The 22,559-nt window shown below is 37.9% G+C and overlaps 2 protein-coding genes across 3 annotated transcripts in view; both read left to right on the forward strand.

Moving 5' to 3' along the window:
• tbc1d9 (TBC1 domain family, member 9 (with GRAM domain)) overlaps window positions 1-10,987 on the forward strand; it is a 41,829-nt gene extending 30,842 nt beyond the window's left edge. For both annotated transcript variants that reach the window (XM_046872213.1, XM_046872204.1), the window contains exons 13-22: window positions 1,144-1,429; window positions 1,623-1,752; window positions 1,873-1,971; window positions 2,377-2,445; window positions 4,141-4,381; window positions 4,730-4,795; window positions 6,501-6,587; window positions 7,303-7,371; window positions 8,290-8,393; window positions 9,064-10,987. In XM_046872213.1, coding sequence (XP_046728169.1) covers window positions 1,144-1,429; window positions 1,623-1,752; window positions 1,873-1,971; window positions 2,377-2,445; window positions 4,141-4,381; window positions 4,730-4,795; window positions 6,501-6,587; window positions 7,303-7,371; window positions 8,290-8,393; window positions 9,064-9,756 — 1,844 coding nt within the window. In that variant the 3' untranslated portion in view covers window positions 9,757-10,987. The remainder of the gene's footprint in view (window positions 1-1,143; window positions 1,430-1,622; window positions 1,753-1,872; window positions 1,972-2,376; window positions 2,446-4,140; window positions 4,382-4,729; window positions 4,796-6,500; window positions 6,588-7,302; window positions 7,372-8,289; window positions 8,394-9,063) is intronic.
• A 5,342-nt stretch (window positions 10,988-16,329) lies between these two features.
• On the forward strand, window positions 16,330-22,559 carry ucp1 (uncoupling protein 1). The gene is made up of 7 exons (XM_046862410.1): window positions 16,330-16,471; window positions 17,328-17,461; window positions 17,998-18,205; window positions 18,411-18,608; window positions 19,108-19,209; window positions 21,252-21,432; window positions 21,893-22,559. Exons 2-7 carry the CDS (start codon window positions 17,336-17,338, stop codon window positions 22,005-22,007), a joined length of 930 nt encoding a protein of 309 aa, XP_046718366.1. The 5' UTR covers window positions 16,330-16,471; window positions 17,328-17,335; the 3' UTR covers window positions 22,008-22,559.

Below are 22,559 nucleotides of genomic sequence, written 5' to 3' on the forward strand. Positions count from 1 at the left end.
ACTGTACATGTATGCTCTACTTTAGATAATCACTCAGTAATAAACACTTTTCCTATTACAGTGTGCGCATTTTAAGTGTCACATTAGACACATTTTTAGTGTCTTTTGTTTAGCAGCCACCTGGAGTCCGTTTTCAGATTGAGACTCCTGTAATGGTTTTTATTTACAACTAAAACATCTACTGAGCAGGATTTCTTTCTTACTAAGATGAAATCTATCTCAAATTCTGAGCTACACCAACATTGATATCCTGCAATACTGAACTGGATTTCTATTTGTACTTTCTTATGACTGTTATTTTCTAGTCTTATTTACAGTGAATTGAAATAACAATAAGAGTTACCTCATATATATATATACAAACATACTGCTGTTATTCCAGCAAAATGTGTCTAGACCAAATAATATGTGGTGGTTAAATATTTATGCAAGAATTAATTTTTTGAATTTTCACAGTAACCTGACAATATACACATATACATAAATACACGATATTTCCAAAAGTATTGGGTCACCTGGTTATAAGTACGGTATGTGATTTTTGAGATTTTTGAATTTGCATTTCACATTTAGTCCCAATTTGCTCATATAATTTCCTCCACTCTTCTGGGAAGATGTTCCTCTAGATTTTGGAGTGTGCTTATGTAGATTTGTGTTCATCAGCCACATGGGTGTTCTGAAAGGCAGGTGCTTATGTAGGTGAAGAGACCTGGGGTGCAGTCAGTGTTCACAAGGTGTTCAGTAGGGATGGGTTCAGAGCTCTATAGCAGGCCACTCAAGATCTTCCACTCCAAAGCATGTAAACCAGATCTTCAAGGAGCTCACTTTGTGCACGGGGCATTGACATGCTGAAACAGGTTTGGGTTCCTAAGTTTAATTTTATGCACATCTAAAAACATCCTGTACAATTGAGTGCCTCCATCTTTGTGGTAACAGTTTGGAAAAGAACCACATATAGCAGGAAAGGTCAGGTGACCCAATACTTTTGGAACTATAGTGTATGCATGTATACATATACAATACTTATAGGTAATAAACATGCCTCTGTGTAATAAGTGTGTGTGCTCTCTTTATTTCTCACTCTCTCTCTCTCTCTCTCTCTCTCTCTCTCTCTCTCTCTCTCTCTCTCACACACACACACAGGTGCGTTGGTGGATCAGGGAGTGTTTGAGGAGTTGGCCCGTGTGCATGTTCCTCAGCTGTACGACTGCATGCAGGAGCTGGGTGTGATCTCCACCATCTCTCTGTCCTGGTTCCTCACACTCTTCCTGTCCGTCATGCCCTTCGAGAGCGCGGTGGTCGTGGTCGACTGCTTCTTCTACGAGGGCATCAAGCTCATCTTTCAGCTGGCGCTGTCCGTGCTGGACGCCAACATCTACCAGCTGCTCAACTGCAAGGACGACGGAGAAGCCATGACGGTGCTCGGCAGGTCAGAAAGCTTGAGAGTTTGTTGTTGAGGCTGATTTTTGGTTTAAAAAGCTGCATTTACGTATTACCTTAATATCTTTCAAGTAAAGAGACAGAACGACTGCTTATCTGAATTAACATTAATAAGATCGGGAACTTACCTGTTTTCCTAACTTTGCCAAACATTAAAGGAAATTATAAATATGTGTGTGTAGGTATCTAGACAGTGTTACCAATAAGGACAGCACCTTGCCCCCAATCCCACACTTGCACTCTCTCCTCACCGATGATGGAGAGCCCCATCCTGAGGTGGACATCTTTAAACTTGTGCGCAGCTCATATGAGGTATGACGTTGTCTGTTTTTGTGGGTCTTGCTGTTTTTTGTTTACTTTTTTGCTCAGTTGTTTCAGTGATTGTAGGTCCATTTTCACTTGAAAAACTCACATAGTGTCACTCGTGTGCAGAAATTCGGTTCTATCCGGGCGGACGTGATCGAACAGATGCGCTTCAAGCAGAGGCTGAGGGTCATCCAGACTATAGAGGACACGACTAAACGCAACGTGGTAATTCCTCAATTCATACACTTTCATAACATGCTGATCATATGTTGGATTTTGGTTTAGAAGATCATGAGTTTAATTCCCAACACCACCACTGCTGTGCCTCTGAGATTTTTATTGCCCAGTTGTATAAATTGTAAGTGGATCTGGATTATTAGTTTTCTGCTAAATGACATAAATCTGAATAGAAATTTTGACTAAATGAAATATACCCAGTCTCACAATCAAATGTGAATTCTTTCAGGAACTAAAAGAGACTAATCCACGTCAAGCAGAAAATTCAATGCCACAGAATCCCAATATGTTCCACATTATATATGATACATGATACATGTCTGTTATAGTAACACATTCTTCCCCTCACTTTTCTCTCTTTTTTTATCCTCCTTTTGTACTTTTTCTGCTCAGGTCCGTACTATAGTTACAGAGACAGCGTTTGGAATAGATGAGCTGGAAGAGCTTTTCTCATTATTTAAGGTAGGTTACATTCATTAAATATTAACGCAAACAGGAAATAGCTCTGCACTTTTTTCCCCCAAAGAGGTGGATATACTGTATTTACCAACATGTCTTCTAAAGCTTCTATGTTTTATACCACATTGATCACAGTTGGACTAAACAATGAATTCCAGAATGTTGAATGCTCAAGATGGTAGAATATTCTGTTTATGGACTTTGTTGGTTGGAAATACACTGTATGATGACTTTTCCAACCATATGTGGTTCTGCTCCTAACCATTACCACAAATCTTGAGGCACACGATTGAATAGGATGTCTGTGGATGCAGTAGCATGAAATTTTCATTAGAACTAGGAGAGCCAACCCTGTTCCAGCATCACATTGTCCCTGTACACAAAGCCAGCTCCATGAGGATTTGTTTACATGGGTTAGACTGGAAGATCTTGAACACCTTTGGAATGATTTGGAACACTGACCTGCACCCCTCACCTACATTAGTACCTGAGTTTACATACACCCTTGTAGTTGAATGAGCACAAATATCCACAAGCACACTCCAAAATCTAGTGGAACATCTTCCCAGAAGAGTGGAGGTTATTAGAACAGCAAATAAGGACAAAATGTGGAAATGTGTAAAAAGCACATACCAGTTTTATGGTCAAATGTCCACAAACATTTGTCCGTATAGTGTATGATTCTTATGATGCTTAAAATCAGCAGCAAGAAAACGCCAGTCAGTTCATACATGCACAAGTGTTAAAGATAATAATAAAGTAACAATGCTTTTCCTTGGGATTTTGTTTTGCTCTAGAAAGAGCCCCAGATTTGACATTTATAAGTGGTTTATGTGAGACGCCTGCATGCTACTGTTCACTCTGTTTGGAGCAGTATGACATTATTAATATTTGCATGCATTTAATTAAGATTGGGTGCGATTTATAATGGAATTTGGCAGCTGTAATGCGAAGCAATTAAACAGGCATAATTAGAAAAGGGTGTGTGTGCTTATATGTGTGTGTGTGTGTGTGTGTGTGTGTGTGTGTGTGTGTGTGTGTGTGTTTGTCTCGCTTGAAAAAAAAAGGCGCTCTTTATCTTTGATGAGAGTGCCAGTAGGGGCAAGACCTCAGTAAAATGAATCTCAGTTTGATATCTTCACTGTGCTTTAGCCATTAAGCAGCGCACACACACACACACACACACACACACACACGCACACTATCCACTGAATCATATTCAGCTACTCTGCTGAGATTTATGACTCCTGGTGCAGTGAAACTCAACAATGTGATACTGATAACATACTGCTGCAAATCTGAAAACCATGGAGATGGATTTGGACTGTAATTCATATAAGCCCCAATGGCTCAGGGCTACAATTGTCCATGGGTGAACAGCTGATAACCTCAACGATGATGAGGGGCATTCAAGTCAAACTGCAGTTTCCACACTTATTTTTTAAACTCAAAAGTCCCAATTATTTCTCGGCATCCCCCCTGCTATATTCATACACTTTTCCCAGCGTTTAACTAACGGCTGGAAAGATCCGGCATAGAAAAATTCGTCTCATCACCGTATGGTGCTTGTAGTTTTCTGTAAATATCTGTGAGGTTTATTTAATTCTCAGAAAACTGCTTTGGGACATAGCTTGTGCTAGATCATTAAAACTTTAATTTATTAAATGAATCCTTTTCCTCCTGTGCTGATTCGTCTAGGCTGAACACCTGACCAGCTGTTACTGGGGTGGTACGAGTAACCCGATGGACCGCCATGACCCGAGTCTGCCCTACCTCGAGCAGTATCGCATGGACCTGGAACAGTTTAAGGGGCTATTCTCGGTGCTCTTTTCATGGGCCAGCGGCACACACACTGATGGTCTCGCTGTGCGCTTCTTCCGTCTGCTTGACCAGAACGCGGACGCGCTCATCAACTTCCGAGAGTTCATTAATGGACTTGGTGAGTGAATAATGTGGTTCTGAGTATCTGCGTATGTGTGTGTGTGTGTGTGTGTGTGGCCATAGGTTTGTGACCATTTTGATAGCCTATTTGAGAATATTTGTAATTTCACAAACCTTTTGAGGAACTATAAATATTTTCTAGAGCCTTTTTTTGGTTGAGCACCAAAGGTTCCTGTTTTGTTGCTGATGGTATCTGTTTAAGGTACCAAAAATAGGAGTGTTTACAAATCCTACATCAAGAATTAAAATACAAAAACACAAAAATATTGCTGCTTTCTATGCCATTAAAAGTAATGATAAGAGTTTCATTATTGACAATGCTGGATGCTGTGTTGTTCTGTTGTAGGGGTCCTGTGCCACGGTGACCTGACTGAGAAGCTAAAGCTCCTCTATAAGATGCACATATTGCCAGGTAAAACAGGATATATGTGTGTGTGTGTGTTTATATGTGTTTGTGTGTGTGTGTGTGTGTGTGTGTGTGTGTGTGTGTGTGTGTGTGTGTGTATATGTGTGTATATGTTTGTGTGTGTATATGTGTATATGTGTGTGTGTGTGTGTGTGTGTGTTTGTGTATATGTGTGTGTGTGTGTGTGTGTGTGTGTGTGTGTGCGTGTGTGTGTGTGTGTGTGTGTGTGTGTGTGTGTGTGTGTGTGTGTAAGGCAAAAATGTCAGTCAAAACTCTAGAAAAGGCAAAACTGTTATTCTATGTATATATATATATATATATATATATATATATATATATATATATATATATATATATATATATATATATATATATATATACAATATTGCCAAAAGTAATGGGTCACTTTGTCATAAGTACGGTATGGGATTTTTGAACATTGCATTCCAGATTTAGCCAATTTGCTCTTATAATTCCCTCCACTCTTCTGGGAAGATGTTCCACTAGATTTTGGAGTGTGCTTATGCAGATTTGTGTTCATCAGCCACAAGGGTGTTATGAAAGGCAGGTACTGATGTAGGTGAGGAGGCCTGGGGTGCAGTCAGCGTTCACATTCATCCCAAAGGTGTTCAGTAGGGATAAGATCAGAGCTGTATAGCAGCACACTCAAGATCTTCCTCTCCAAATCATTTAAACCACATCCTCAAGGAGCTCACTTTGTGCACAGGGGCGTTGCCATGCTGGAACTGTTTTGGGTTTCCAAGTTCAAGTAAATGCAAAATTTGAATAAAGCGCATCTATAAGACGTTCTGTACAATTAAGTGCTTCCAGTTTTGTGGTAACAGTTTGGAATAGAACCACATATATAGCAGGTAAGGACAAGTGACCCAATACTTTTGAAAATATAGTGTATACAGTAATACAGTAATCCCCAGTTTATCGCGGTGTTTACGATCCAAAACCGCTCGTGATAAAGAAAAACGGCGATAAACAGACGCCACCCCAAAATGCTATTTTATTATACAGTACTGTACTGTATTAACATTTTACTTCATCTTAAAATTAATAATTATATTTTTATTAACAAGTTTTAATGTTTCAACATAAAACTCCATAGAAACATTTTTCTATAAGTTTTTTGGTCTATCATGCCATCCGCGAGAGACCGGGAAAATCAGCCAAAGAAATTAGTTACGTGGCAAATGCAATTCCACAATTAACCACGGGAGGGCGAGATTTGAATCACAGTAAAGCGGGGGATTACTGTATTATATAAAAATATATAAACAAATATTGCACCGAATAAAAACAATTTGATGTTTTATTCCTTTTCAGTACAACACACTATAATTCGTACATTTCACTTTTTTTTTTTTGTAAAAAAATGTTATCATTACAGGTCTCATTTATATAGTTGATATAATGTGGAACATCTGTAACACAACCCAACTCCTTTCAGAAAACTATTACAAATTGCACAATATTCTATTTAAAAAGGGAGCATCTATTATCCGTGCCAGTTGCATGAAATAAGTATTTATTAAAGCAATTCTTGAAATACAAATCACAGTTTATACAGTGAACCGAGGCAACTTCGCTGTCCGAGCATGTAGCACTGACTGTTATTTTCAGCTAGTTTACACGGATCTACTGAGAGACTTCACATCGAACAGCAGCAGCACTCATTTAATCTTCTCTATTTTCCCCTTAGATGTACATCATGAGCAAGATGAGCCAGATTCGGCTTTTGAGGCCACGCAGTACTTCTTTGAGGACATCACCCCTGAGACTTCCAACGGTACCCATACGAACACAGTGCACACACACACACACACACACACACACACACACACACACACACACACACACACATGTACACGTCTAATTCGTCTCATGCTGTGTACGCTCTCATGGATTTATTCCTAGATTTGCTGTTTTTGCAGTTTAATTTTAGGAAAGGTTTATATGTTAAAAATACACGATGACACGAAGCATCGTGATACAAAAGATGTGACTGCATTGAAGAAATCAGTATTGTGTTTGTTATTCATGCAGTTGCACGGTTTGAACAGCAGATGTACCAAGTTGCACAACCAATGAAGTTAAAATACACAGAATAGAGCACACTGGTCACATGACCTGCACTGAAGTCAAATAGCTCTGGATTGCTATGCCAACACACGTGTGTTATACAGTTACAAAACCAACTTGCACCAATTAAAAAAAGGGCTTTTTATTTATTTATTATATTTATTTTATATATATTATTCATTTTTAAAATAAGGTGAACCTGTAGTAAATCTTTTTTATATTAAACCTAAGAAATAGATTTATTTTGTTTTATATAGACGAATATATGCACCCTATTTTGTATTGTTTATGATCCAGATGTAAATTAATATATTCAATATTGTTGAATATTTTCAGGTCCTCAGTTTGTATAGTATAATTATGTGAAAACACAACAATCATTAGTTACTCATTTGAGTTAACTTGTGTTTGCTTACACAAAGGCCTTGTCCATAAGAGCAGGAGCGAGAAGGACGATGGATTTGTCAGAGTCACATTCAAGAATGAAAAAGGTAAACACACACACACACACACACACACACACACACACACACACACACACACACACACACACACACACACACACACACCACTTACTTTACAGCTGATTCGATTTGGGTACTTTTTTCCACTCTATGTGCATTAGCTAGCGCCCTCTGTTGGACACTCGGTATACTTTCCCTGTTTAAAACTGCATTTGCTTTAGTTTTTCATCAGATGAACTTTTCTTAATTTCGGTCACACACATTTAAAAAAAAAGTGTTCAAGAAGAGGTCCAATGAGTCATAGGTTTTGTATGGATTTTTTGTAACAGATTGTAGCAGAAATTGTAAAGGTATAATTCAGATACACGCAAAGAGACAGATACAACAAATAAATAAAAATAATTAACGTAATAAAATTTAATATATCTTTCCTTTGCCCAGTTTAGAGAAGGTAGAAACAAACCAGTACTGAAAAACATCATGCTTTTGGTTCCTCAGTAACTCAACGATCTGCTATTTTCCCTGAAAATTAGACCGGATCTTATATTATATATTACATTATAATTTTTGCTCCAAAAGCAGCAGTTTTATATTTATCATGTACTCTGATTGGTCATCTTTTTTACTGTACCTCTCCTACAAAAGAGCAAACCCCAAACATATTAGCATTTGTACAGTGCATTCAGAGGAAGTGAAGAGAGGATAGCTCTGTTGCTTGAACATGATCTCGGATGTAAAAAAAAAAAGGGGGGATGTGAAGCGTGAACGAGTTTGCTGTTTTGGTCCACTATGTTTGATCTGTTTAAACCCTCACCATGTCAGATCTCACTGCAGGGATTAGTCTTTAATGAGACCGGATTTACATGCAGCAGGAAAAATCCTTTCTGAAATATAATCTCTGGTGACTTCATTAGGTTTTTTTTGTTTTTTTTTCCACGGCCACAGTGAAAAAAATGCAGACGGCGGATTATCGGATGTATTTGCGCCTGTGGAACCAGGAGACCAAATCCAAAACCGAGAACATGAAAGATCTCCCCAAACTCAACCAGGTACCAAATAATTACATAATACACAATAATGAACAACAGTTTACTACATCTCCACAACCTGTCTATTTTCCTCTATCTCCTTTGTTCTTTCTCTACCTTTTTTGTAAATTCTTCCACATTTTCTTCTTGTCTTGCTGTCTGCTGTTACCTCATTACAAATATTTCTCCATCTTGTGTCCTCTCCTCTATCTATCCCTATTCCATCATTTCTTTCTCCACCTTTCCTCCCACACCCTTTCTCCAACACTACTCTCTGTTCTTTTCTATCCTTTTTCTTCCTTTCCTGCCCCCTTCCTCTCCTATCTCTCTGCATTGTTCTCTCAATGTCCTTCTTTTCATTTCTCCCCATTTCTATTTTCTTTCCTACTTTCTTTTATGCACTTGGGTACTATTACTCTCTCTCTCTCTCTCTCTCTCTCTCTCTCTCTCTCTCTCTCTCTTAACTTCGTTTCTGTATCTCTTCCTACATCTCACCACTCGTCCACCTTTCTTTTACCACTCATTTGCTCCATTTTTCCCTCCCTCGCTTCTTCCTGTCTTTTTCCTCTATACCTTTCCTCCCTCTGCCCTTTCCGTGTCCCCATCCCCCCTTTTTTTCCTCCACAACCTCTCACTCTGGCCCACACACTTATCCTCTCGTTTTTGTCTCCTCTCTCCGTGTGTCTCTCAGGGTCAGTTCATTGAGCTTTGTAAGACGCTGTATAACATGTTTAGCGAGGACGCTAACGAGCAGGAGCTGTACCACGCGACAGCCACGGTGACCAGCCTGCTGCTGGAGATGGGGGAGGTGGGAAAGCTCTTCTGCAGCCCCTCCAGCAAAGAGGATGACGCTGATGATGAGGAGGAGGATGAAGACGAAGAGCATGCGACTGCACGAAACAGGAAGCAGCAGAGGATTCAGAAGCAAACGTTCATCCGCTCAGTCGACGACAAGATCCCTAGCGCAGCCCCTATGGAGGACATCAAGCTGGACGAATCACCCAAAGACACGGGTGCCTCCACGGCCATGCTCGTCTCCGACGACGAGACCAAAGACGACACATCGGTGTCCTCGTACTCGGTGCTAAGCACCGGCTCGCACGAGATGGACGAGAAGCTTCAATGTGAGGACATCGCCGAGGACACAGTGCTGGTGCGCAGTGGTGCAGGAGGGAACGGGATCCCACACAGCACCAGTATCGATAAGGACTGGGCTATAACCTTTGAGCAGTTCCTGGCCTCGGTGCTCACTGAACAAGCTTTGGTGCACTACTTCGAGAAACCGGTAGACATCGTGGACCGCATCGCGAACGCCAAGAACGTACGAAAGGGGGGACAGACGCATACGTCCGTCAGCGATTATGAGATCTCGCTCTCGGGATAAGTTTTTGATAGATAGATGAAAAATAAAAAAAGAACAATGACTAAACAATGACCTCCGCGCTCACCTTTAAAGTTTCCGTCGACGTTACGGACATGCACAAAATTTGACGGACCACAAAATCAACACTGGAGTAAACATTCCCCAAACGCATCTTTTGGAAAATAAATAATAAAAATTTCAAACTGATGTCCCAAGCCACGATCTGCATATGTACACATCTGCCATCATCTCAACTACCTTTTTACTTAATCTATTCCGATATTTTTCCGAGACGCTGGATATTTCGGAATGGACCCGAGTGCATATTTTCTGTAATGTGAATTTACCCTGAAGGGTTTGAGACTCTGAAGCAGAAGGACTATGAAGGATCGGTGGACTGAACAGATTCTCATCCTTTTGTAATTGAAAGAAGAAGAAAAAAAGCCGTGAAGGACTTTGCGTACATATTATATGCTTGGTGTACTTTATATGGAGTAATAATTTAGCAGTATGTAATACAGGTAGACTGTGTATAATCGTGTCGTGTCTACACTTCTACTGATTGTCTATTCAGGGAGTGACCAGTCCTTGTCTTTAAGACGTGAAAAGGAACTCGGTTAAGAATAATCGAAGGAAATACTTCACTTGGGATGCTAGCTGTTATGATTTTAACCTACGGAAAAGCATTTCGGAGTGACGCTATTCCTTTAGCACAGTGATACATTTAGAATGTAGGACATGCAAAAAGCCATGAGACTGGAAGCGGAGGAAGAGAACTGATATGACCTGATTCCCTTCTGTAAAGACACTGAGCATGACTGAATCATCGCTTTGACGCTCTCCTGTCGGAAATCACTACATTAACACTTCATGCATCTACAGCTTGCAGCCGTGTCCTTATTTTACACATAGTGCACTAGATAGAGTGCCTAAGGCTCAAACAGTGCAATATGTGTTAAATAGGAAGCTGTCTAGGATGAATCATCTATAGAGCCACCTTGCTGACTTGTCATTTTTTTCTGTTTCTGGCACCTGCACTTTGAGTTCCCCTTTTCTCGCTCGAACCCATGTAGTGATGTACTGTATTTTATGATACTCGTCTCAGAGCTCATACATAATTCACCACATGACAACCTTTTAAATTCTTATTGTCCTCCTTTCTCTGTTTCTGTTCCTCACCATCACACGCATGTGGCATGACTGTCCACTTTCATGTAAACATTTTGACTTTTTTTAAATCGTTTTAATGCTGCTGTTTCTTGTCGTTCTCTGTGAATTGTTTTAAGTGTCCTGTAAAGATTTGCTCCAAATAATTAAAACGTGCAAAAAAGAATACTATGCTACCTATCGAAGAAAAAAAAAAAGGTGTGAGATCTGGTTATTATCCGTTTTTATAGCTGCATGCAAGAGATTTATTATATAAAAATATGTTCTTTGCATTGTACACTCCTAAATGTATAAAAACTATATAATAGTCCATATGAAAACAGCAATGTATAAGAGTCAGTTCATTGATCTAAAGCTTGCAACAACCATTAGAAATGCTTTAATTGTAAAGAAAACCAACACCTTCTGACCAAACAACATCGAGAATTCATGAGCGCTGTGGTATACATGCTGATAATCAGTGCACTTTGATTAAAAGCAAGTTTTGTTAATTAAACAGTAAAGTCTGATTTAATTAAATGATGTAAAAATAGATAGGCAAAGACATTATACAGTATATTGTTCAGGCAAAGAACACTATAGTGACAAAAGTATTGGGACACCTGTCTTCTTCGAATTGTTACTGCAAGATTCGATGCTCACAGTTGCATAGGATATCTTGATACTGTAGCATAAGCATTTTCCTTCACTTGAACTAGGAGACCCAAACCTGTCCCAGCATGACAATACCCCTGTGCACAAAGCAAACTCTATGAAGATATGCTTTACATGGGTTGGAGTAGAAAATCTTGAGTGACCCGCTCCAGACCTCTGACTTAAACTCTATTGAACATGTATGATGTGAATTGGAGGGCTGACTGCACCCCAGGCCTCCTCACCTCACTTACATCAGTACCTGACTTTACCAACACCCCTGACACTAAATAAGCACAATCTCCACAAGAACACTCCAAAATCTAGTGGATTATCTTTCTAGAAGAGTGAAGGTTATTATAACATAACATATATACATATATATATATATATATATATATATATGTGTGTGTGTGTGTGTGTGTGTGTGTGTGTGTGTGTGTGTGTTATTTGTGGTTTGGTGTCCTGATGATATGTAATTTAAAACACCATAATTACTTTAAAACCTTTACAAAAATATTTTGTCTTCATGTTCTATGTTGAGGTTGGTTTCACTAATAATAAACAAAATATATTTGCATTAAGCATCAATATTTGTAACATTGCCATGTTGATTATAGAGTATTAAAAACTTGAAAAGTATAAATTTACGGTACTTTTAGATCAGATAAATATGTGCTATTAAGTTGCGATTAATCACAAGTTAAATATTTTAATCGATTGACAGCCATTTTTAAATATATATATATATATATATATATATATATATATATATATATATATATATATATATATATATATATATTTATAAAAGTCTGTCTGTCTGTCTGTCTCTCTCTCTCTCTCTCTCTCTCTCTCTCAAGTTGCGATTAATCACAAGTTAAATATTTTAATCGATTGACAGCCATTTTTAAATATATATATATATATATATATATATATATATATATATATATTTATAAAAGTCTGTCTGTCTGTCTGTCTCTCTCTCTCTCTCTCTATATATATATATATAGAGAGAGAGAGAGACAGACAGACAGACAGACAGACAGACAGACAGACAGACAGACAGACAGACAGACAGATAGATAGATAGATAGATAGATAGATAGATAGATAGATAGATAGATAGATAGATAGATAGATAGATAGATTATTGGTCAGCTGAATCATATGAACTGACTCGCATTCTTCCCTCCCATTTGATGCTGAAGGTCTGGGTGTTGGTCTAATCATCCAATCAGTGCAGTTTGGTTGCCTCAAACCCATCTGCACTGTTTGCCTGTATGACGATGCTCACTATTTACCTTTCTTTCTGTTTGTTACTCGCCTGACTGACACTGAAGTTGCCAATGTGTGAACTCCTGGGAATTTAGCAATTTTTCCCCCAATCTGTTCCGTCATAAGAGACATTTCTAGTCTGTAGCTCTTTGTGGTCAGCACGTGAGCTCAGCAGGTCCAGGCTTTTTTCCTGGTAAATTATAAGCAGTTCACTGAGTTTCAACAGAACAAGCATGTTGACATGGATTAAAACACAGCAGCAGTAAAGTTAAAGACTCAGTAAACATGTATAGAGTCCATCCGTCTGAATACTTTACCTAGAACGGTTTATTTCAGCTGTTATGCATGGAAAGGTAATAATTTATCAGATAGTAGTTGCTGTGGAAAACATCAGCATCAATACAATTTCAAAATAAAAAAAATCACTAATTTTTTTCCGATTTACTCCAAAAGCCATTGTAAGAATTGGAAGAATTGTCTAGAGATGAATGTTAGCTACATTGCAAACATCAAACATGTTTGAGCTACTAAACTGTGTGAATTACATTTTGTCCAAATGGTCCATTACTGTTACAATCCAGTTTAAATGTATTGAATGTAATCCAGTTGAAATGTATTTTGTTATTAACAGGATATTCTGCACAATTTCCAATTTGCAGCTCTAGAGTTTCCTCCAGGTTCTCCAGAAACAAACCAGAAGATTGGCAGCTCTGAATTCCCCTCAGGTGAGAATGAGTGTAACACTGTTTGTGTGTGTGTGTGCATGGACCATGAGATAAATTGGAGTGTATTCCCTTGTTGTGCTCCTGGGATTTCTAAAACAGGTAAACACTTGTCATAAGTGTATTATTAACCGATTATTAGAATGTGTGCATTTCGTATTAGTTTTTGGTTATAAAGTATCCCTGTGTCATGCATTTACTGTAAATGGTATAAACTTTATGCAGGAGCTTACACTTGTAGTAGTACTAATATAATTCTGAGTAGTCTGTATGTGAAAACTGCTGATCGCATAAACAGGATTTATTATTCTTCAACTATATTATGACATAATTCATAGCTTACAGCTAGCACAACACTTCTGACCCATCGAGTTTAAACAGCATTGACTTCTTCAGCATTTTGAGCTACAGCAGCTCGTCTGTTGAATCGGACGACACTCACCAGCCGTCTAGACCGTCCATGACCCTGTCGCCATTTCACCACTGTTCTTTCCTTGGACCACTTTCTTTTCTAGTAACTGATCTTGGAGTATGAGTGGCATGTTTCCCTGACTTTCTCAGGGAAAGCACATTCCAGTGTAGGTGCTGTTAAATTATTCAGGGCCAACAGATAAACTCTTGCAACAGTGAGAAGGTCTTACGTGAGCTGGGCATATTTTTACGCAGTCGCTCCATTGAAAAAACATGCGGTGAAGCAAGAACGTTATCTATCTCCAAATGAACTTCAGTCAAAGACGTCACTCAGTGTCCTCTATCTGAATCTGGACTAAACGTGTTTATTCAGGTCCTGCTTTTAGAAGAAGATTACTTGGGTGTCATAAGCAGTAGTGTCAAGGTATAATAAAATACAGACTCATACAGTTATATATTTTTTCTTAGCATAAGTGCAATTTCCAAAAGTTTGTAGACACCCTGACTAGCACACCCACATGTGCTTGTTGAACATCCCGTTTAGTTTTTAGAAGATTTTTCACTGTTACAATATACTTTACTCTACTGCAAAGGCTTTCAAATACATTTTGGTGTGTGACTGTAGGGATTTGTGTTATTTCAGTAGCAAGAGCATTGCTGAGGACCGAAACTGATATTGTATTAGAAGGTCTGGGGTTCAATCAATGTTCCAGTTTGTCCAGTTCAGTGGGGTTAAGTTCAGGGATCTGTGTAGGACCCTCAAGTTCTTTCACTCTAACCTTGGCAAACTATGTCATCGTGGACCTTTTATTGTGCACAGGACATTGTTGAGCTGGAACAGGTTTCACAGCACATATGACATTCAAAACAAAATTGTGTGCTTCTTACTTTGGGTTAACACATGGGTGTAATAGTCACATGTGCGCAAATTTATAGGTATATACGGTAAATTAGCACATGCAAATTATAGCGTGACGTGCATTTTTTGTAATCATATTGTGAATATATGTTACATGGAGCAAGATCTCTCACATACACTCAACATTTTCACTTGTTTCTTTATTGTGTGTGTTAACATCATATATTTTTTTATATATGGCATTATCTAATCATTTTTAATTAAACAATTTAAAGATAGAACAAGACATTCAAGGCATTCATTCATCTATTTGCTTGTTTTTAACAAAGTTATTCCATTTCCAACCCATAAAAGTATTTTGTTTGCAACGTCTAGCCAGCTCACAGTACTGAGGGATGCTGTATATCATTTATTCCTCAAAACAGAGATGTGTGTTGTTAGTGTTATAGATTTAACAGGCAATTATGCCTATATGCTGACTGAATTTGTATTTCAATCTATACAGTAAAAACTGTTGTCATTTTTTTATGTTGAAGTTGTGAGCAGGCACGTTGATTTCATATCATTTGCTGAATTTGGGACACAATTGAATTTTTATTTGAGTGGGCATTACTACGTTTTTTTTTTCCAGTCAGATGTTGGAGTTATGAGTTTTAGTCATAACGATAATTCATTTTTAAATAATTGTAATTAAAAATAATCTCCCAAAAAATAACTTGTAAGTTAATTGATCATTTTTATTACACAAATACATAAATTAAATGCGAAATCTTTTAAAATGAGCATTTTAATAAATAAAAAATACAACTAGTACAAAAATACTCTAGGTATTCTACATATTCTCAAATTGTCTATGAATCTGATTTGTACTTTGTGTTAAGAATCTGTTTTACCTGATGAAATTATATATTGCTTAATGTAAAATAGTATTGAAATAGGTTGTCTGGGGGAAAAATAGATATAACACTAAATGTATGAGTTACAATAAAAGTAAAACCATATACTCACACCACCCATTAACACTCTTTTAATATGCATCTATATTATAACATCACTCCACTGGGTATCCAATCATCCTTTCAGAGCCCAGAGTGTTTGGCCCTTGAGCTGAGCGGTGATTGGCTGAGAGCTCAATCGAGCCTCCTGCCCTGTTGAAAACCAGGTCAAGCAAACAATCAGTGTAATACAGTTAATAAACACTCAAAAACAACCCTTAACCTGTGTAGAACGTTAAACTAATGTCCTTTCTGACTCTGTATAACAAAATCCTTGGCACAAATCTGTCATGAAAAGTTTTAACAATAAATCATAGAATTGTAGATCATTAATAAAACTCTTACAAAATCCTGGAGAAAAGTGGTTTTAGCTTCTGGGTCTTCGAAGAAGCATGAGTGTGTGTGTGCGTGTGCGTGTGTGTGTGTGTGTGTGTGTGTGTGTGTGTGAGCCGACAGTGAATTGGACATTGACACTGTGTTTGTGGGTGGACTTTGAGTTTAGCCGTGATTGTTGAGAGAAACGCCTCTGCAAGTATCTGCAGAAATGATGGATTATATAAAGAGGGAGCGATTAATCTTTCTTTCTCTAGGTTTAATCCGAACTGTCTGCTCCAGACACATCGCTTCCACCATCTCCAAAGGGATTACCTGAGGACTAGACTAAACATGTGAGTAACACCTTGTTCAACAATTTCTTTAGATTATCATTAGACTGTTTTTATCTTTTTTTTTTTTTTTTTTTTTTTAAAACAAATTACCTCACATTTTAATAACAGATAATGATTAATTTAAATCGACAGTTTCAGACACTCAAGCTGAGTTTGAGGTAAAGGTTCAGACTACAAATTACTGTCAATGTAATCATTGTGGCATTTAAAGTTTCGTCTAAAATGTTACTGAAACCATGAAAACGTTTTCGTCTTTCAAGATTCTTAGGTGCAGCAAGGTCTAAACGCCTGAATGCACCCATGTGAAATTCTATTTAATTTGCTGAATTTGGAAATACATGCATGAAACTGGATTGTATTTGCACATCATTTGAGTATTACTTCTGTGAATTTGTTCAGTTTCAACTTTCGGTTGTCCTCACATGGATGCTTCCTGTCATCCAATAAACACTGTCAACTTTTATGTCTTAATCCTATATGCAATATTTATAATGTTGATTCTCCATACTGTATAAATGATAATTAGAATGAAATCATATTGAATATATGGGAAAATATAACGAGAACAGTAACACCATTAATTAAACACTGTACCTGTTTAACTTTTTGTTTTATAAAAAACTCTATCTATCTATCTATCTATCTATCTATCTATCTATCTATCTATCTATCTATCTATCTATCTATCTATCTATCTATCTATCTATCTATCTATCTATCTATCTATCTATCTATCATCATTGCATTGTATTTTTACTGCTTGTAAAAATATTATAACAATGGCAATATATAAAAAAATGTAATGATATTTTCCCCCTTAACTGAGCATTTGTGATTATGTTCTCTATATCTGCAGCTGGGATCATGGTGGGACTGAAGCCATCTGATATTCCTCCTCCTTTGGGAGTGAAGGTACTGAGTGCAGGTACAGCCGCCTGCATCGCCGACCTTGTCACCTTCCCACTGGACACAGCTAAAGTCCGGCTACAGGTACACACACACACACACACACACACACACACACACACACACACACACACACACAATATATGATATGAAGATATATTTTCTCCCCTCACACCTGCAAAATGCTCACATTTGCATGAAATTATCTGCTTTGAAGTCAGCACAGTGGGAAGATATGCTCAGAATGTTAATAAATAGTTATGGAACATAAACACATTGGTTGAGTTGGATTATTAACCCCGTCCCCCATGGGAGATTTCCCTACTGCATCAAATTATACCTGTTTAACGGTTGTGTGCTTGGGGTTGACAACAGTGTATTCAGAGTCTTTTATAGCTTACAATATGCAAAACTGTTGCTTAATATGCGTGTGAATGTTTTATTGCCTTTTGCTTTGGCAAATATAAAAAAAGCATTGATAGCTGTATCCAGAATACTAGTTTCTCAAAATGTTAGTTTCTCTGTATTATGTAAATAGCTGTATACCAAGGCAGTCCTTTCTTGTGTCAGAGATTCCATAGATGCTCTCTGATTTGTGCCCTTTCCTGTCTGGTGTTCAGATCCAGGGTGAGAAAGCAGCAGTAGAAGCAACCAAGAACATCCGTTATCGTGGTGTATTCGGGACAATCAGCACTATGGTGCGAACAGAGGGGCCACGCTCGCTCTATAACGGCCTGGTGGCCGGCCTGCAGAGACAGATGTCCTTTGCATCCATACGAATAGGCCTCTATGACAACGTCAAAAGCTTCTACACAGGAGGGAAAGACAGTAAGTGAGAGTAAAGGACAATGTACATATTTTTTTTTCTATAGATCTGAGAAGGTATACAGATGAATTTCTATAGTTTACCGTTACATGTTTATATAACATCAATACTATAGTAACCATAACATTTTAAAAACAGTGAAACCATCGCCTTCAAGCTTAAAAGTGTAATGTTTTCCTAATTCATGTCTATTCTGTCTATTTACAGACCCTAATATAGGAATCCGAATCCTGGCTGGCTGCACTACAGGAGCGATGGCGGTTTCCATGGCTCAGCCCACAGATGTGGTGAAAGTGCGCTTCCAAGCCCAGATGAACCTGCACGGAGTCGATCGTCGCTACAACGGGACCATGCAGGCGTATAGACAGATTTTCCTACTGGAGGGCCTGCGTGGACTCTGGAAAGGTTTGTAAATACATCTGTATAGAAACTGGAGCCTTTATTGTGAAATACAAAGGCACACTCACCATGATGTGTTTCTAATTTGCACCAAGGTAGCTGATGTTTTTTGACAAAATAGATTAGATAGAATCTTAGTCCTGCTCCAGGGGTTGCTTCAGAGCAGTTGTCCAATGGTACAACCTCGGATTAGATTATAAAAATGTATAAATGAAATGAGAAACTGGAAAGCTTTAAAGCTTGCTGAAATCACTGTACCCGTAAGACTCGAAGCTCATGCATTATTCATGACAGTTTCTTTTCTTAATTGACTATAAATGTCTATACATTGCCCCTTAGCAAGAATGAACGTGTGAATATGTGCGTTTGTGTGTATGCACGATGCGCTGAAGTATTCTTACTCCACACCCAGTGTTCCCAGGACAGTGGCCATGACCTGGATAAAGTTCACACCGAAGATAAATGAATGAGAAATATTCTAAAAATGCTTTTAATTATATTTCAGGAACACTACCCAACATCACCAGGAATGCCTTAGTGAACTGCACAGAGCTTGTGTCGTATGATCTGATCAAAGAAGCCATTCTTAAGCACAAGCTGATGTCAGGTATGTACGATTTGAAATAATTCACTCTGAAACACTGAAATGACTGACATGCCACTTTAGACAAATGTCCTAACAATAAATCTGATATTGAAGGTGTGTTTCATTATTAGCGATTCAGCTTGCATCAGATTAACCTCCAGACCTGTCACTGGTTAGCACGCACACATCCCATTCCAGTAAAGACCTGTTTAATAGGCCAAAATCCAAACAGCACCTGTCCAAGTCAAACACTGATTGGCCAAAAATACACACACCCTAAGTTCTGTATCAAACCTGCTGATTATGTCTTAGGGTGATTGCTATCTAATATAGAACATCTTGCGAGATTTTATTGCTCCATTCACAACATGCCTAACTAAGATAAAGCAGTTTGGTTTATAAGGCAAACTTTATCACTTGTACTTTGTGCTGTAACTATCACCCCATCAGAACAATAGGGGGATATTGATATACAATTATCTCTTGTGGGTATTTAAAATTTAAATGATTTCATTATTGGAGAAATTGTAGAATAAACAAAAAAAATCCAAATATTTACATATTCAAGGCAACATATAAAACATATTAAAACTATATACAGTATATATATATATATATATATATATATATATATATATATATATATATATATATATATATATATATATATATATATATATATATATGTGTGTGTGTGTGTGTGTGTGTGTGTGTGTGTGTGTGTGTGTAGAAGAGTTGACAGGTATTGCAGTTATTAAAATGGAAATACACAACATTTGCAACATTTTATTTTATTATTTTATATATACACACACACACACACACACACACACACACACACACACACACACACACACACACACTTGTCTTTATATTAGGAATAGGTTTTTGCACTAACAAAAGAAAAGGTACTGCTTAGGTGGCTCCAAAGAAGGACAAATCATGTTGTTTGCAGATGTTGCCTATGCAGATGCTCTCTAAAGAAGCACAGTATGTGCCAGGGATTGCTGCATGCTGATAGGACAGGGCCAAAGGTGTGGCGAACCTGAGAAGCACTGAATCAGCTTCATCGAACTGCACTGTTGCACAACCTGTTAGATTATATAACAGCACATGGAGAAATCCATGTGTGGATTTTCAGTTCATTAATATTTGTCTATGTGACTGTGCAAAACAGGGCAAAAGGATTGCATGCGTGTCAGCAGATTATTCAGCAACGTCAGCGTTAATGTGTTACAGGCAGCGCTGAAACCTGGATTTAGATCATGACTCCCTACTGTATAGAAATTACACACAGAATAAGATTTAATTACAAATATGTTTTGCAGATCATGAAGATTTACACATTTTGAACAATTAATAAAAGACATCGTTATTGAACAGAAAAAAAAGCACCAGATTAATAGCTAAAGCTATGCTTTGCATGGGCTGCATTTGCATGTTTCTAAAATTACAGGCTCTTTTGATATTTGATGCTTTCAGCACTTCAATAAATAGATTTTCTAAGAACCTAATCTCCTGCAAGAATTAAATCAATAACATGTTTTTACAGTTTTCACGAGTTCAGAGGGACTTATTTTGACCCACCGTAACCCATCATAACTATACACAGCCACGGTACCACAGTACAACACGCACAACTGTGCAGGATCAACTTTGAACACCATTTACCAAAATTATTCTGGGAACAAGTTCAAGTGCAGGTCATACCAGTCTTGGCCTGTTTTAGCTTACTACCTAGTCTAGCTTGCTATCTGGATTGCATTTATAATCAGTAATAAAGATAAAAAATAAAGTTGTTTTGGCAGTGAGGAAGTTGTTTGTCAGAAGTCAGATTATGGAGTTATGTGTGTGACGTGACTGTACGCAGACATGGGACAAATGAGATCGGTCCAAGATCCCATCCATATGTACACCCTTTACAAAGTGTTGCCAAAAAGTTGGAAGCACACAGTTGTATAGAATGAATTTTTTATGCTTTAATTATACATTTTCTATTAAACAACAGTTTTGCGTATCTCATTACATTATTATTATTAAAACATCACAACTGTCTGTTACAGATAACCTGCCATGTCATTTCGTCTCTGCATTTGGTGCCGGGTTCATCACCACCGTCATCGCCTCTCCTGTGGATGTGGTAAAGACCCGCTACATGAACTCTCCTCCCGGGCAATACAAAAGTGCAATCAACTGTGCTTGGACCATGATGACCAAAGAAGGACCTACAGCCTTCTACAAAGGGTAAGTGAAGCCCTTTACACACCCACCAATCAAACCATCAAATAATAAATAAGTCAAATAACATGGTGTAATAACCATTTTGGAATTAATATACTTATTATTGCACTGTAAATATGAGAAAATATGAGTGAAAATAAATCAACCAGAAATGCGAGATTTTAACCTCATTGCTTCAGTAGCAAACTAAAGAGGCACATTTCTTCATTTTTCCATTTAATTGAAAACACTCTCCACAAAAAATATATAATATAACCTGAAAATCTCACTCCTGTGGCAACAGTCTGAGGAAGAAACTCATGGGTGTGTTTTCCATACTTGTTTAGAACACTGGCTTCAAAAGGCCATTTATGCCATTTATAAATAATACAGTTTTACTGAATGCCCACTATATAAACATACCTTGTCCAGTTATTAGATTTTAATTTAATATATTTGTGTGTTTCTGTCCCTTTCCATTCAGATTCGTGCCTTCCTTTCTCAGACTGGGATCGTGGAATGTAGTCATGTTCGTGTCGTTCGAGCAGCTGAAGAGAGCCATGATGGCCTCTAAAAACAAGATCGAAGCAACCATGTAATAAAAGACTGTTGGTTCTATTTTAAACGCACTGACTCACTGAACAAGATGCCATTTGTGCTGCTGAAAGAAACCCAGCAAAAGCAGGTGGTCAGTTATTTAATTTATTAGTCTGAACTAAAGGAAGAGAGGAAGAACGCTCACCCTATCCTTCACAATATCCAGAGTTTCGAAAAGAGATGAGAGTCTTAGAACCTGGTATGTGTATGTTGCCCTATGATGTCCAGATCCAGTGGTGCTGCTGTAGCTGGTAGATGATGGAAAGCCACATTATGCACTTTGCCCATTTTTCACTACACTACTCGAAAACACAACAATGCCCATAGGCTGTCTATATTTTTATAATTATTCTTAATATTATAGAATCCTTTGTTTAATAAAGGACAAGATGTTTTTAATTAATGTTGAACTGTTTACTGTATGTTTACTCTCCGCTCGACCGCTGTACACTTGCAGGAGACATGTGAGCTGTGACAGCAACCGACCTGAAACGTATTGAAGTTCATTTCTAAAATAAATACATATTTGCGTAAAGTACGCTGAACAGCTTCAA

The sequence above is a fragment of the Silurus meridionalis genome, chromosome 2, assembly GCF_014805685.1.
Source record: "Silurus meridionalis isolate SWU-2019-XX chromosome 2, ASM1480568v1, whole genome shotgun sequence".
Lineage (NCBI taxonomy): Eukaryota > Metazoa > Chordata > Actinopteri > Siluriformes > Siluridae > Silurus > Silurus meridionalis.